This window comes from Geotrypetes seraphini, chromosome 4, assembly GCF_902459505.1.
Source record: "Geotrypetes seraphini chromosome 4, aGeoSer1.1, whole genome shotgun sequence".
Lineage (NCBI taxonomy): Eukaryota > Metazoa > Chordata > Amphibia > Gymnophiona > Dermophiidae > Geotrypetes > Geotrypetes seraphini.
This window is the reverse complement of record NC_047087.1, coordinates 239,437,998-239,454,630: the sequence shown is the minus strand read 5'-3', so window position 1 is coordinate 239,454,630 and position 16,633 is coordinate 239,437,998. Positions and strand designations below refer to the sequence as shown.

At 44.3% G+C, this 16,633-nt stretch overlaps 1 protein-coding gene across 8 annotated transcripts in view; it reads left to right on the top strand.

Moving 5' to 3' along the window:
• Positions 1-16,633, top strand: part of MYPN (myopalladin) — a 314,293-nt gene that overhangs the window by 217,123 nt on the left and 80,537 nt on the right. For all 8 annotated transcript variants that reach the window (XM_033941751.1, XM_033941752.1, XM_033941750.1 and 5 more), the window contains one exon: positions 3,434-3,550. In XM_033941751.1, coding sequence (XP_033797642.1) covers positions 3,434-3,550 — 117 coding nt within the window. The remainder of the gene's footprint in view (positions 1-3,433; positions 3,551-16,633) is intronic.

Sequence of the window (16,633 nt, the reverse complement as noted above, 5' to 3'; positions counted from 1 at the left end):
TCATTATGTCCCACCTCCTCCTCCAGCACCACTCCCAGCTGCCTGTTCATTGGGCAGGAAGGCAATTTATTTTCAAAATCCGGACATAGTGCCGGGTTTTGAAAAGCCGTCCGGACCCCCCGACATGTCCTCAAAAAGAGGACATGTTCATGGAAATCCAGATGTCTGATAACCCTAATAATACATTATAACCAACAAACAAAAAAAATAAACTGAGATTATAAAAGGTACTTACCAAACAGATATGTCTTCAATCATCTAATATAATAAAACGCTAAGCCGCGCATGCGCACTTCCTATGTGTGTGCCGGTTTTCCGTGAGCTGTAGCGACACATAGGAAGTGCGCATGTGCGGCTTACGCTCTGTCCTGCTCCCTGTTGAAAGAGGCAGCGTCTCCCTTACACTAACTTTGCCGTCGCCGCCTCTCCGCTTTCTCTCTTCCTCGCGCACCACTGCCTCTCCGCTCTCTCTCTTCCTCCCCCCCCCCCCCCCAGAGACGGATGTCGACCACGGCGGCCCGAGTCGAATGTCGACTGCGGCGGCCCGAGTCAGATGTCGGCCGCGGTAGCCAAACCTGAAAAAAAATAACATAAGTAGGGCATGCAGTTCAGTAGGAAAATACTGCACAGGGAAGTGGGGTGGGGGGAAATGCTGCAACACACGGAAATGGAGGGCAGAAAAGGGGTTGATGGACAGGGGAAGAGGTGCTGATGAACAGGGAGGGGGGGCAGAAAAATAAAGACAGGCCTACTGCTGGACAGGGGGAGCAGGAAGGAGGTGATGATGGACAGGGGGAGGTAAAACAAAGGGAGAAGGGCTTCTGCTGGATAAGGTGAGCTGTGACACAGGGGAGATAAAAGGAAGGGAGAATGGACAGGGGGAGCAGGCAAAGGGTGGTAGTGGACAGCCAAGGGAAAAAAAAAAAAGACACAAACCCGGAAAGCATTTTAACATAAGTAGGGCATGGAGTTCAGGAGGAAGGTATGGGGGGGAGGAAAATACTGCACAGGGAAGTGGGGTGGGAGGGAAATGCTGCAACACATGGAAATGGAGGGGCAGAAAAGGGGTTGATGGACAGGGGAAGAGGTGCTGATGAACAGGGAGGGGGGCAGAAAAATGAAGACAGGCCTACTGCTGGACAGGGGGAGCAGGAAGGAGGTGATGATGGACAGGGGGAGGTAAAACAAAGGGAGAAGGGCTTCTACTGGATAAGGTGAGCAGTGATGGGGTGGTGGAGGACACAGGGGAGGTAAAAGGAAGGGAGAATGGACAGGGGAGCAGGCAAGGGGTGGTAGTGGACAGCCAAGGGAAAAAAAAAAAAATACAGACAGAAATACAGAAAGCGACTAAGGAGAGAGAGAAAAAAAATAAAGACAGACACACACATATATATTCTAGCACCCGTTAATGTAACGGGCTATAAGACTAGTTTATGAAATAAAAGATAAGACGTTCTGCAGTGGTAGCCAACCTTTTACATATAAGGTGTCACAGTGTGAATAAGAGAAAGCTCTGAGGGTTGCCAAAAGATTTCAAGCTTACACATACTACTAATTTTTTTTTTTAACTGCCTTGACCTGTTAGTTCAGAGTAGGTTTTAAACATTCAAAATTAGTGTTAGCATTGATTCTACAATCCTTCTAGATTATATTTTAAAAACTCACTTTATTTTGGATTATCAACAGTAGCAAATTCCATAAATGAGACACCTGAGTAACACACTTAGGAGATTGTTTGCAGTTACTATATTAAGTGGGCAAGGCTGAAATTAAATCACAAAAATTGGGAGTTATTACTTGTATTGCTGGATAATATATTCAAATATTATCAAAAAATCTCAGTTTTATTAATTTTCTTTGTTAAAAACAATACAAAAATTTTTGAATATTTATAAATTAGTAAAGTGCTCAGTCCATATAACCATTAGTGCAATGATAACATGCTACAGTGGTTAATCTGGGGCCATCATAGACTTTACTGCCCCTTTTACCAACCTCCTACCAGATAATAAAAATATTTGAACAACTTATCTGTAGTCTCTCCTTAGATTGGATTACAGTCATAACCACTGAATAAATTGTGAAGGTGAACTTGTGCCAAAAGTGCTATAGTGCTGTAAACATGACTCCTTAAGATTTCATCTACCCCCCAGATTAACCACTGTAGCATGTTATCATTGCACTAATGGTTATATGGACTGAGCACTTTACTAATTTATAAATATTCAAAAATTTTTGTATTGTTTTTAACAAAGAAAATTAATAAAGCTGAGATTTTTTGATAATACAAGGCTGAAATTAACACATGTACAAGATTTGATGTACAGTGGTACCTCGGTTTACGAGTGCACCGGTTTGCGAGTGTTTTGCAAGACGAGCAAAACATTCGCAAAATCGGCGCCTCGGATACCGAGCAGGGGGGAGGGTGCCGGTTCGCAGGGGGGGCCCTGCGAACCGACACCCTCCCCCCCGCGATCCGGCCCTCCCCCGCCGCCATCAGGCACCCCCCCCCCCCGCTGCCATCGGGCACCCCCCGCCGTGACCTGAGGTCCCCCCAACCCACTCGAACCCTCTTCTTACTTTGCTGTAGCCTCCGCAGCGGCACCAGCACCAGCATGTCCTGTGCGTGATGCCGGTGCCTGAAGATCTGCTTCCTGTGCTGGGCCTTGAGCATGTACGCATGCTCAAGGCCTGAGAGTTCACGTCGAACGTGAACTCTCACGTCGAACGTGAACTCTCAAGGCCCAGCACAGGAAGCAGATCTTCAGGCACAGGCACCACGCACAGGACATGCTGGTGCCAGTGCCACTGCGGAGGCTACAGCAAAGTAAGAAGAGGGTTCGGGTGGGTTGGGGGACCTCAGGTCGCGGCGGGGGGTGCCCGATGGCGGCAGGGGGTGCGGATCGTGGGGGGGGAGGGTGCCGGTTCGCGGGAGGGGGCCTTCAGGGGGAGCAATGCCAGTTCTCGTGGGGGGTGGGGGAGCAGCGCTGCTGGCCTCAGGGGGGGATGGGAACCTATCAAAGCAAGTTTTCATTATTTCCTATGGGGAAACTCGCTTTGATAAACGAGCATTTTGGATTACGAGCATGCTCCTGGAACGGATTATGCTCGTAATCCAAGGTACCACTGTATATTTCAACCAATTGATTGAGGGCCACAATGAAAGACTTTATGGGCTGCCTACAGCCCTGGGGCCATGCATTGAAGACCACTAACATATTTCTAGCTGTAAGAATTCCATATCTTTGCCGATGGATAGAGAAAAGAATTCTTGTAAAAACATGTACACTTTAGACCTTGATTATTGATAATTTTTGATAATTCATCAATAAGTTCATCATGTGCATGCATAATACAATTACACAGCCTAATTCCATTCTTTATCCTGCAGGATCTGTATTCAATTAGCTCTCTTTTTTTTTTGTTCCCTTAGAGGAGATTTGCACACTTGTAATCACCGAGGTCTTGTCTGAAGATTCTGGAACCTTTACATGTACTGCAAGTAACAAATACGGCACTGTGTCTAGTACTGCTCGTCTAAATGTGAGAGGTGAGGAATAAATGGCAGCATTATTTTTTTTCCATAACAGCGTCATACCCCTAGTTCCCTCAGCCAACAACTACCTGATCAGCTCTCTCCTCCAAAGTCCTGCGAAAATGTGTTGCACCAAAATACACATGCCACAAAATCCTTTATCCATTCTTTCATCACCTCCAGCTTCCATTATGCCATCTGCACCTCACAGGTTTCCTAATAAAACATGGGAGCCGATTCTGTAAACGGCGCCTATCAGTCAACCATTAGGCGTCCCCAGAAGCCTAGTGAAGCCTAAGTCAACCATTCCTAGCCATGCGTACTTTTCAAGTAGGTGTTGTTAGGCATCGGAAGGCTCCTCAAGTTAGTGTCACTAGGCGCCGCGTGGATATTTAAAATAATCAGTTTTTAATGGCGTGGTCAATTACCATGCCATTTAAACCAAATAAAAACAATTTTGGTCCGTGTAGAATTCTATCAGCGTCGGCAGCAACGCAGAGCATTCAGCACACCGGCCTGTGCTAAAACCTGCTACCTCAGTTTTGTAAAAATGGGAGAGGGGGTAAGTTAGGTGTCGGTAGGTGTCTGTGATTAGGGCATCTAACGGTGCCTACCTGGGCAACATTTATAGAATTAGGCCCTTAGTGAATGTTGGCAGATAAAAACCTGCATGGTCTATCCAGTCGGCCTAACGAAATGTCCAGAATTGTATCTGATATTCTGCGCAGGTTCTCCTTCTTCATGATTAAATACTGGCATTATAAACCTGGCAGTCTTCAACCATCCATTTCTGTCAAGCCTATTTAAAATTAAGCTGCATGCTATATCTTCCACCAAAGCCAGAATGACAATGTAAGCCATCTCCTCAGATCACTACACGACATGGACTCCCCATCCACTTGCACCTAAAGTTCATGCCACTCTACTTGGAAAAGAGACGGCTGATGGGAGATCTGATTGAAGTCTACAAAATCCTGAGTGGAGTAGAACGGGTACAAGTGGATCGATTTTTCGCTCTGTCAAAAATGACAAAGACTAGGGGACACTTGATGAAGTTTCAAGTTTCAAGTTTATTAGGATTTTATATACCGCCTATCAAGGTTATCTAAGCGGTTTTTACAATCAGGTACTCAAGCATTTTCCCTCTCTGTCCCGGTGGGCTCACAATCTATCTAACGTACCTAAGTTACAGGGAAATACTTTTAATACCAATAGGAGGACATTTTTTTTTCACTCAGAGAATAGTTAGGCTCTGGAACGCATTGCCAGAGGATGTGGTAAGAGCAGTTAATGTAGCTGGTTTTAAAAAAGGTTTGGCAAGTTCCTGGAGGAAAAGTCCATAGTCTGTTATTGAGAAAGACATGGGGAAGCCACTGCTTGCCCTGTATTGATTTGATTTGATTTCTTATATACCGCTATACCGTGAGGTTCAAAGCGGTTTACAATGAAGATAGATTAAAGATACATTAAAATAAAATAAATAAAAATAGTACTTTGGATTTCCTTAGCTGTCCCGAAGGCTCACAATCTAGCTAAAGTACCTGAGAAAACAATAAATAAAAATAAATGAAATTCCAGTCAGACAATAGGATCTGATGTTAGAAGTTCATAAAGACGACATGCCAAGGAGCGAAAGCTGGTATGCTCCTTGAGCCCTGACGTATGCAGCCAAGCCAACACACAATATTTCAGCCATGAGGTTTCCCAGGAAGTAGTAATGAGTGCCAAAATACAGGCTAGTCATTTAGATCAGAGTCAATGCAATGCTAAAATGCAGGCATGTCATTTGGATCAGATGACTTCTGCAACAGCCAGACAACCACCACTATCATCTCGGTGCATCAGCTGCATTAAACGGTCAACTGCCACCATTCTCAGATACGATATCTAGTATGATATAGAACCCTGCTGGATTGGGGGAGGGGAGGAGCTGTGCTCTTAAGTCTATGCCACTGCTTCTGCTGCCTGCCGCTGGTTTCGATGTGGTCCTGGCGTCTCCTTGTGCTCACCGTTATCCCCTGCTGGATCGGGGGAGGAGCGGAGCTGTGCACATTAAGTCCCTGCTGCTGATTCTGCTGTCTGCCGCTGGTTTCGGTGCAGCCCCAGCGTCTCCTTGTGCTTAACCGTTAGCCCCTGCTGGATCGGGGGAGGGGCGGAGCTGTGCTCTTAAGTCCCCGCCGCAGCTTCTGCTGCCTGCCGCTCTTTTCGGTGCGGCCCCGGCATCTCCTTATGCTCATCGTTATCCCCTGCTGGATCGGGGAAGGGTGGAGCTGTGCTCTTAAGTCCCTACTGCTGATTCTGCTGCCTTCCGCTGGTTTCGGTATGGCCCTGGTGTCTCTTCGTAGGTGTCATCGAGGTCTGTCAGAGCCAGAGCCTAAAACCATTCCCCTTAATGAAGTTTTGCAGAAAATCTCTCCTGGAAAAGATACCAGTGGCGGGGACCCGGCCCAACCGTCCGGGCTCTATAAACATTCAATTATTGCCTCAAAGTAGCCGCGCCACTTTTAGTCTCTGGCTCTGACAGACCTCGGTGACATTTTAGCGCTGACGGATCCTAATATTTTTCCCTCCCTAAGCTGAGACGGATCCGTCGGCGCTAAATTGACATCGAGGTCTGTCAGAGCCAGAAACTAACTACAAGCGGCGCGGACCTCAGATTTTTAAGGACGTGCGGTTTTAGATTCGCGAGGTCCGCGTTTTACCCCTTCCCGGCCAAGTCCAGGCACCAGCATTTAATATCTGCATCAGCCATGGATTCGGAAGTTAGGATTGCCTTTAGTATAGACCAATTTGCTCAGTTAGTTATGCAGATACTGGCACTGAATATCACTAGCGTCTGGCATAACTGCCGGCTTCTCTTCGACTCCACCAATGGACCACCTCAGCATTAACCACATAGGCCTAGATTATCTAAACGGCGCTGTTTAAAACCACCGCTACAACAACTTTTTTAACTGAGTTTGAAGGTACCTATAGGCGCCTGAAAAAAAAATCAGTGCTGGAATCACACCTTTATAAGTGCTTTAGGCCGTCTTGTGCCATTGTGGGCGTGGCTAACACTGGAAGTGGCGTTACGGAGGTGTAATTCACATTTTAGGTAGGTGCTGGAAATGTAGGCCAGGCTTGGCCTACATTTCCGGCACCTACCTTTGCCAGAAGTGCAATTTTGTACCCATCGCCGTCACGTGATTTCACACACAATTGGCGGCGGCCGCCACCGAACAACAGCACCGGTTATAGAATCCGAGCCATAGTGCTGTGGTGGTCAGAGGCGATATTCAGAAGCATTCTGCAATTAAGTGTCACTGAATATCCAGGGATGGCCTCTCCAGCCAACTTAAACCCCTTTAAAAATTGACCCCGTTATATTATTTATTTATTCACTTGTTCAGCCCGTTCTCCCAAAAGAGCCCAGAAAGGGTTTCAGGAGAACACACACAACAAAGTCAGAACAAATATGGAGAAGATGTATTTGGGAAGCAAGTGGTACAAAGACTGAGTTATGATAAATAGAGAACATCAGAGATACAGTAGGTGATTTTACATGCTATAGTAGAGATAAACAGCCGAGATACATTAGTTGAATACACATGCTGTTTTGGGTATAAACATTCGAAAAGTGCTGAACGAAAACCTGAAAACTCATAAACTTAACACTGATAGAACAAAGGCACATTGTGCAGAAGACTTGAGTTAGACAATGTAGCAGAAGACAGTAGATAAATGGCTCTGCATACAGATAGCCTATGCATTTCCTTTACATGGAATTTGGTTAAAAAAGACAGAATCAAGAGAACAATAGAAAGGGTTACCAGACATCCGGATTTCCTTCTCTTGAGGACATGTCCGGGGCTCCGGTGGCTTTTGGACATTAGCTGTCACTCTGAGTCTGGCGTCAGCCTCTGTAAGCTCTTTTGAGTATGGACTGTCTCTTCTGTGTTGTGATGTACAGTACTGCATATGCTTATACGAGTAGTTTCAGTTTTCATTAGCTGTAGGCTTTGTGTTGTGAAGTTGTTTTGCTTGGAGGTACAACGAGGTCTTTCATTATTTAAATTTTTATATTCTGTCTTGGATACTGCAGGTTTAGCAGAGGGGTGCAGACTGCAAGATCTGACAATCCCTAGTGGCCATCCCTAGTTCACATTCAAAGAACCAGACTTGAATTTTGGTTTCAGTTTCAGCCAAAGCCAGGTGAGTTTCGGCTGTACTTTCAGTTTCAGCCAAAAGTTTTTGTACTGTCACAGAGGCAGTTTTGGTTTCAGCTGAAACTGAAAAAAGTCATTTTGGTTGGTCACTGCTTCAAGATATTGACCTTACACAAGGAAGAATGTTTTGGGGCTCATTGGCAAAACAGAAAAAGTCCAAAAAAAATGGCACAGAATTGCAGATAAACTTTTTTCTTTTCTCATTTTTTACAAAAAATATCCAAATTGCTATTTTTGAAACTCATTTTTAAGACACTTTGCTCTGCAGCTTGCCTAAATCTCAAGGGGGCATGTTGGAGGTGTGTTTTGGGCAGGACTAGGACAGACTTATACTTTGGACTTTTCTTCGATAATGAAACATTGAAAAAATATCTAGGTCAATAAATAAAGATGTTGTGGGCTAGATCTGTTTCAATAACGACTAAGTGCCAAAAAAAGCGCCCAAATTGACCCCTTTAATTTTCCAATCATCACTGACCCTCTTCCCACCTCCCTAAAAGGTGAAAGTGACAGTACATACCAGACTCTAATGCAGCTGCAGATATAATGGTCATTTCTCTTACAGCAGCAAGCAAGTCCCTAGAGTAGCCTTATGGTCAGTGCAGTGGACTATAGAGAAGGGAACCCAGGTCCATATCTACTCTAACTAGGGTTACCAAACGTCTGAATTTTCCCGGACATGTCCTCCTTTTGAGGACATGTCTGGGGGTCCAGACGGCTTTTCAAAACCCTGCACTTTGTCCCGGTTTTGAAAAGCTTGGAACAAATCACTGTTGGGCATCTGCGCATCCGCATGCATGGATGCGTTCCTGCCCAAGAAGAGCGGGCAGCAGGTGCTGGGGCTAGGATAGGATTGGGGGCGGGACTGGGGTATAACGGGGCAGGAATGGGTGGAACTGTGCACGCCTGGGGGCGGGTCTTGGGGTTCTGGATTTTTCAAACGGAAAATGTGGTAACCCTAACTCTAACTGGTACATATGTGGTAAAAAGTGTGAGCACCCCAAAAAATCTACTAAACCCACATATAGGTGACACCTGAGGCATAAGGGTATTGTAGTAGTGGTGGGTTCGCCATACAAAGTGGGTTATGATGTGACGTGTACCTGGGACCTTTTATGTAAAGTGCACTGCTGTGCTCCCTATACTGCCCCACTGCTGGGATGTCTGTGTGGCCAGTTTAGTAAGGCTGCTAGCTCCCATTCGTCCAAATGGTTTGTTGATGGGTTTTGTTTTGTTTTAAATCTTTATTAAATTTTCTAACTACAATTATGTATGCAAATAATTCATGTACATATAATATTACAAGAAAAGCACAATAAACTTACAGGATAACATATAAAATTGCACTCGTTAACTTTTAAAACTATACAAACTAGCGCCCCAGGATTCACAGACTTCTAATTCCATATGATCCTCTGAGAGCTCTTAGATCAACTTCTCAACACACCCTTAATGTTCCTTCGTTGAGGATAATTGGTACTCGTCGTACCGTTATATTTTCAGTGACCGCATCAATGATCTGGAATTCTCTTCCTATATATCTAAGATCTGAACAAAACCTGCAGAAGTTTAATAGCAGTTTAAAATGTTTTCTTTTTAAAGACGCCTTTAACTGAATTTTCGTTACAAGACCAGCAATTTTTAACTTCCCCCCTCCCTATTGTGTTCCCCTTTTATGTACCTTCTTTATATAAAAATTGTAGTTCTACCTCCCTTCCCATTGTTTCTTAATGACTTAAGAAGTCATGTACGTCAAGTTAGTTAACGCTATTTGTCTTCCTATAACTTCTTAGATTTTTAATCTTATTGTAAAACGCTTTGTACCTTAGGATAAGCGTTCAATGAAATATTCAAATAAACTTGAAACTTGAAACATATTAATAAGCAATTATTTTCTCCCAACTAGTAATCAAGAAAATAAATACTCACAAGAAACTACCTAAAAAAATCCCTGAATCAATTCCAATGCAAACCCCTCCCCCCTCCCTCCCACCCTGGATGTGTATGTTTTGTTTTAAAAATGCCTCTTACAGAAAGACACACTGAGCACAAAAATATCCAAAATACGGTAATTTTTGAACCATTAAGATATGATGTGTTTCTGGTTTGAAAATTACCATCCCCCTTCTTTACTAATGCAGTTACTAATGCAGTTACTAATGCAGTTACTAATGTGCCTTTCTTATTTGGCATCTTGATAGCTAATGATGGTACAAGACCATCCTTTCCTATTTCTTCCCTGGCTTGTTCTCTCTATAGGGTTTTAGAATATCTATGAGCGTCAGAATAGTTACCGCCGCTGCGGGCACTAAAACCCACGCTACGTGTTACTAATGGAGGGGGCATATTTGGCACTGGAATTCTGGACTTCTTTTTTTTTTCTGCAAAGTATCCAAAATCAGATTGGACATCATATCGAAAAAGCCCCTCTTTATCGCCTTAAAGTTAATCAAAGATGTATTATTATAATCCAATAGAGAGGTATCATTTTGCTTTCTTCTGTTGTTTTCAATTATTAACCTTTATTTCTATATGCTCAGAAAGAAAGAGTATTTAGGAGCTGATAAGTTGATAACAGAGATATTTCTGTTCAGTTTTCACCAAGTAAGATCTGGATTTGGATCACAGAAAGGGGCCACAAATAGAAAGAGATGTAACATAGACCTCAAACAATTTTCAGAAGACTGTTCCCAAGAAACTAATCAAACTAAAAGTAGTCAGAGCAATGGAACCAGATATGACACATCCAGGGAATTTAGGGAATCTCTGGCAGCTCAGCTCTGACCTTTTCAACACTTCTTTAGAGTCAGGAGTGGTTCCAAAGGACAGGAGGTAGAAAAATGTGCTTCTTCTTCACAATGAATTGGATATGGTTTGGTCTATAAAAATTTGTATTATAATAAACATGGAAATAAGGAGGAGGTTCTAAACGTCAAGTTGCTGAGTCTCACCTTGGTAGTAAGATAATTAAGGGCAGACATGCCAAGTCAGATACATTCAATATGTGACACACGCATTCTTGTCTAGATTTACCAGACATCCAGGAAAACCCAGACATATCCTCTTTTTAGAGGACTGTCCAGGTTCCCGGATGGACTTTCCAAAACCCAGCAGTTTGCCCAGGTTTGGGAAAGCCCCGAGCTCCGGCTGCATCTGGAGGGCCTTCAACAAGCATGCGCGGATGATGTCACACGCATCCGCGCATGCTGGAAGCCCTCCAGACTCGGCTTGGAGGTTGGGAAAATAGAGATGAGACTTTTTGGAGGCAGGGCTAGAGGTGGAATGAGGCGGGGCTGGAGGCAGAACAAGACGGGGCTGGGGGTAGAATGGGGCTAGGCCATGCATCTGGGTTTTTCCATTGTTAAATATGGTAACCCTATTCTGGCCCCTTCTCCAGCTCACATGCTTAAATGGCTCAGTCTCATGCATTGACTCCCTCTCTGCTCCCCAGCGACTGGGCTCTTTTCAATTTCCCTCTCCTAGTACTCCTATGGCTCAGCAACTTTCACCTTCTACAACCTCTGTCCTTGTGATCTTCTAATCTTGCTTTTGGTGGTAACTGGCATGGGGCCTTTCTTCTGCTATGTCTTGCCTCCTCTACCACTACTTCTGGAAGTGAGTCATGGCAGAGGAAAAATGCCAGGTCAACCAAAAGCCACATCTCTTCAGACCTACTAGAAGGTTGGAGAATCATGGGGGGGGGGGGGGGGTGTTTGAGGCATACGTAGCAGCAGAGTATGAGAAGAAAAGTAATAGAGAGAACAAGCCAGGGAAGAAATAGGAAAGGATGGTCTTGTACCATCATTAGCTATCAAGATGCCAAATAAGAAAGGCACATTAGTAACTACCCTCTTGCTCACCCCTTCCTGTTCCCTATTTTTCTTCATGCCCTGTCCTACTTAAATCAGTCTACCTATAATTCCTTGCAAATGTTTTCCCCCCTCTACCCTTACCTTTCTTTACTATGCTGTAAACATAGGTATCATAGCCAGATTGTGAGACGGCTGGGACAGAGAAGGAAATTACTTAGAGTACCTGATCTAATCTTCATTCCCATATTTAATTTTATTTATTATGTTTGTTCTCCTGTAAACTGCCAAGAACTTTGAAGTGTGCAGTATACAAATATTGATAAATAAATAACAGTAAAATAACATTGAGGAGAAGGAGAAAAGATGAAAAGAAAGAGTGTGTGTCTCCCAGAGGGAAAGTATTTCCAGGAGAAAGATAGAAAGGGTGTACACACGATTCTCAGAGAGAGAGAGGGATCAAAAGGTAGAGAGACATCATCAGGAGAATTCTATATACTGTACAGTGCTACTTCTGCCACATTTTCAGTGTGGAAAAGCATTGTAATGGATGCAAGGCGCCAAAACAGGGCAGAAATGACAGATTCACATGAAAACATACTTATTCACTGTGTGGCTCTGCAAAGAGGGTGTGGCCATGGGAGGAATATAAGCAAGTCGGGGGGGGGGGGGGGGTTTCCCTTAAAATTCACCAGCATTATAGAATAGTGCAAATCTGCGTGCAACTTGAGTGCTAGGATTTACACCTGATTTCAGTTGGTGTAACTCTTTGGGCCTAGAGTTGGCTTTGAATCCCAGCGCTACTCACTATTCTATAGAGTATCAATCCCGGAACACCCATTATAGAATACTGCTCAGCACCGTTTGTGGAGGGTCCTGAATTGTGAGCGCCATTCACACAATCCAGCCTCATATGTGTTTTTCTGACTGGAAGAAAGTCTCATTTTGACGCCTCTTGTTCTCAATAGTGAACGTAATGTACATAGCTAGCAAATAGACCATAACGGAGCTTGTCTGAAACTGTATTAATGCATGTTAGTAAATCTAACCCTAACCTTATATCTGAGACAGTAGAGGGTGAAGTAAACTACTTGAGTTCGCAAAGGGAGTAACTCTAAAACAGGGCACCTGGAAGGAGTCTATTCTGTTAATGAGCATAGGTCATTAGCAGCTAGGGCTCTTCAGCTTGAAGAAGAGATAGCAGAGGGGAGATATGATAGGGGGGTCTATAAAATACTGAGTGGAGTTAAATGGGTAGATGTGAATCATTTGTTTACCTTTCCAAAAATACTAGGACTGGGGGGCATGCAATGAAGACACTAAAGAGTATATTTAAAACAAACCAGAGAAAATTTTTCATCACTCAGTGGAATTCGTTGGCAAAAAATGTGGTGAAAGTAGCTAGTTTAGAAGGGTTTTAAAAAGTTTGGATCATTTCCTAAAAGTCCATCTTCCGTTGTCAAGATGGACTTGGGAAAACCCATTGCTTATTACTATACCTAGTTCTATCCTAGTTAGTATCCTAGTTCTATCCTTATTACTATTCCTAGTTCTATACCTAGTTTAGTAATGTGACAAGATGGTGGTTCAAGCCAGAAGAATGCTGGACACAGAGAGGGGCATAACCAGCAGAAGGGAAAAAGTATTAATGCCTTGGTGAGCCCCCACTTGGATCGGTGAGTTTAGTTTGGGAGGCCATATGTCAATACATCGATATTTTTGAATGGCCAGGATTTTCCCATAGACTATTCCATGAAAATTTTGGGAGTAACACTGGATTGGCATCTCACTCTAGAAGAACATACAGATCTGCTAGTCAGAAAATGTTTCTCGGTTTTATGGAAACTCTGAACCGTTAAGAAATATGTTGATGTAATATCGTTTTGCTTGCTAGTTCAGTCTTCTATATTAAGTATTCTTGACTTTTTAAATATAATTTGCTTGGGAACATACAAGAAAACTCTTAAGAGTTATCCAAAATTCAGCAGTACGGTTGACTTTTGGTTTGAAAAAATGGGAGCATAGTAGTCCCTATTCTCAAAAATTACATTGGTTGCCGATGGAGGCAAGAGTTCTCTTTAAATTTGCCTGCATTTGTTTTAAATCAATATTTGGGATGTCTCCATTCTACCTAGGCCATTCTAAGAAGCCCACATGCAGAATTCATATGTTTGCTTACCCAACAGTAAAAGTCTGCCGTTTTAAAAGATTTCTGGACAGAACTCTTGCTTTTCAGGCAGGCAAAATGAACGACTGGTTGGGAAAAATTATTATGTGTGTTTCATCTTATTATTCTTTTAGAAAATTAGTAAAAAACGCAGTTGTTTGATCGATTTGTAACCTAAGGTTTTATTGTTTTTAATCTATGTTTACTATATATTTCTGATGATTTGTACACTTCACTGATTGGCCAGTTTCTCTTACTGTAAACCACCTTGAACTATTATGACTTTGGCAGAACACGGAGGACTACCAGAGTCCGAAGTTCTCTGAGTTTCATGCTGTGAGCTGTTTTGGTAGGGGTTGGGGGTGGGGGGAATACAATATGGGTCTTTGAGCTATTGGTTTTCCTTTTCCTATTGGCTTGGTGGCTGCAGTGCCTCACTATGTTTTTCTGATCTGGGGGGCTGTGGTCCTATAAATGGCTGTTATTTAGTCTATTGTTTAACACGGCAGATTCGCCCTGGTCTGGGTGGAGGTGGAGGGTGAGGTGGGGTTTCCTGCTGTTTATTCTTGGTTATTGCTCCAAGTTGTATGGACTTTGATCTGGTTTGGGGCTTTGCCCGGTGTGTGAATTTGTAATTTATTTGAAAATCAATAAAAATTGTTATACCTTTAAAAGTTGTTATTATTATTATTATCCTATATAATAAAACCTTAAGCGCGCATGTGCACTTAGGGTTTCGTAATCCCTGCGGCCGTGTTTTCTTATCCATGGCCGGATTCTATTTTAGAACCCGGCGGCAGGGAACACTCTGGCCACTCCCCTCCTCACGCCCTCACTCACCAACCTATGCTGCTCGAGGAAGCGCAGGCAAGCTTTCTCCATGCCGGGATGAACCAGGACCCCTGAGACACGAGCGCCTGCAGGAGGAGGCTTCCGCCGCCGCCCGCCCGCTGTACAGACAAGTGGGATGGGGGAGGGGAGGGAAATGGAGGGGGGAGGGAGGGAAATGCTGCTGCTCAACAGGGAAATAGAGGGGGAGGGAATGTAGGAATGCTGATGCTGCTGCTGCATAGGGAAGTGGGAGGAAGAGGGAAATGCTGCTGCTGCACAGGGAAGGGTGGGAGGGAAATGCTGCTGCTGCACAATGAAGTGGGGTGGGGGAGTGGAGGGAAATGCTGCTGCTGCACAGGGAAATGGAGGGGGAGGGAATGCTGCTTCAGCACAGGGAAGTGGGATTGGGTGGGGGGAAGGAAATGCTGCTGCTGCTACACAGGGAAATGGAGGGGGAGGGAATGTAGGAATGCTGCTGTTGCTGCACAGGAAAGTGGGGGGAGGAGGGAAATGCTGCTGCACAGGGAAGGGTGGGAGGGAAATGCTGCTGCACAGGGAAGTTGGGGTGGGGGACAGGGAAAGAAGGCCAGGGTACAAACTTGCTTTGCTTTGAGGGGATGGGTGTGCGGGGGGCAGGGAGCAATCTTGGTTTGCTTTGGGGGGGGAGACAGAATGGGGCCACGGAGAAAGCCAAAGAAAGGCAGGCAGGGGGCCACAGAAAGAGACAGAAAGATAGGCATGCAGCGCACCAGAACAAAAGACAGCGGGAAGGGAGAGAGACAGACTGAGGGGGCCAGGGAGAGAGACAGACAGAAAGAAAGACAGATAGCGGGAGGGAGAGAGATAGAAAAAAAGGAAGACAGACAGACATATGTTCTAGCACTTATTAATGTAACAGGCTTAAACACTAGTAAGGATATAAAAAGGCTTGAAGCAGTTCAGAAGATGTATGAGAGGAGACTTAAGACCTGAATATGTATACCCAGTGGCATAGTAAAGAGTGTGTGTGTGTGTGGGGGGGGGGGGGGTTTCGCCACGGGTGCCAGCACCTCTCCTCGTCTAGGTAGAGACCTAGAATGCACTGCCAGTGGAAGAGATAGTAGGGACAAAAACAGTGACAGAGTTCAAACAGGCATGGGATAAACACAGACGATCCTTATATAGCAAGAGGGTGGGAGCAAAGCAAAACTTAAACGCCTTTTTATGCTTCAAAAAAATGGGGGTGGGGGTGGAGGGGGAGGCATAGAAGGGTTTAACCTGCTCAAGACAGAGCAGCTGGTACAGCCCTAAACAAAAGCATTGAGAGGTGTAACCTACAAGCAGCAGAAGGCACAACTCTAGCCAACTCTAATAGGCAGACGTAAATGGTCCATGCTGGTCTTCATCTGTTGTCGTTTAATATGTTACAGTGTATTACAGATTAGTTTAATTGATCCAAAACTCAAAACCATTTCTATGCAACAGCCGCAGATTTTACCCTGCTAATATAGGGCAGGAGGGTAAAGGCTGTGAAAGTATCTAGCCCCTAAATGAAGAAGGACACATTTAAAAAGCGACCTGATAACCCTTGATAAAGCCATTTAGTGGCGAAACGGGTCTTGTCGGGACTGGCTAGAAACACTGCACGTTAAAAGATAAGTGAAAATCTCTTATAAATTAAAAGTTGACTCCCGAAGAGGGAGTGGAAAATATGAAAAAGGATCTGCAAAAGTTAGAGAAATGGTCTAATGCCTGGCAACTAAAATTCAATGCAAAGAAATGCAGAGTAATGCATTTGGGGATTAATAATAGGAAGGAACCGTATATGCTGGGAGGAGAGAAGCTGATATGCATGGAAGGGGAGAGGGACCTTGGGTGATAGTGTCCGAAGATCTAAAGGCGAAAAAACAGTGTGACAAGGCAGTGGCTGCTGCCAGAAGGATGCTGGGCTGTATAAAGAGAGGCATAGTCAGTAGAAGGAAGAAGGTGTTGATGCCCCTGTACAGGTCATTGGTAAGGCCCCACTTGGAGTATTGTGTTCAGTTTTGGAGACTGTATCTGGCAAAGAACGTAAGAAGACTTGAGGCGGTCCAGAGGAGCTTTG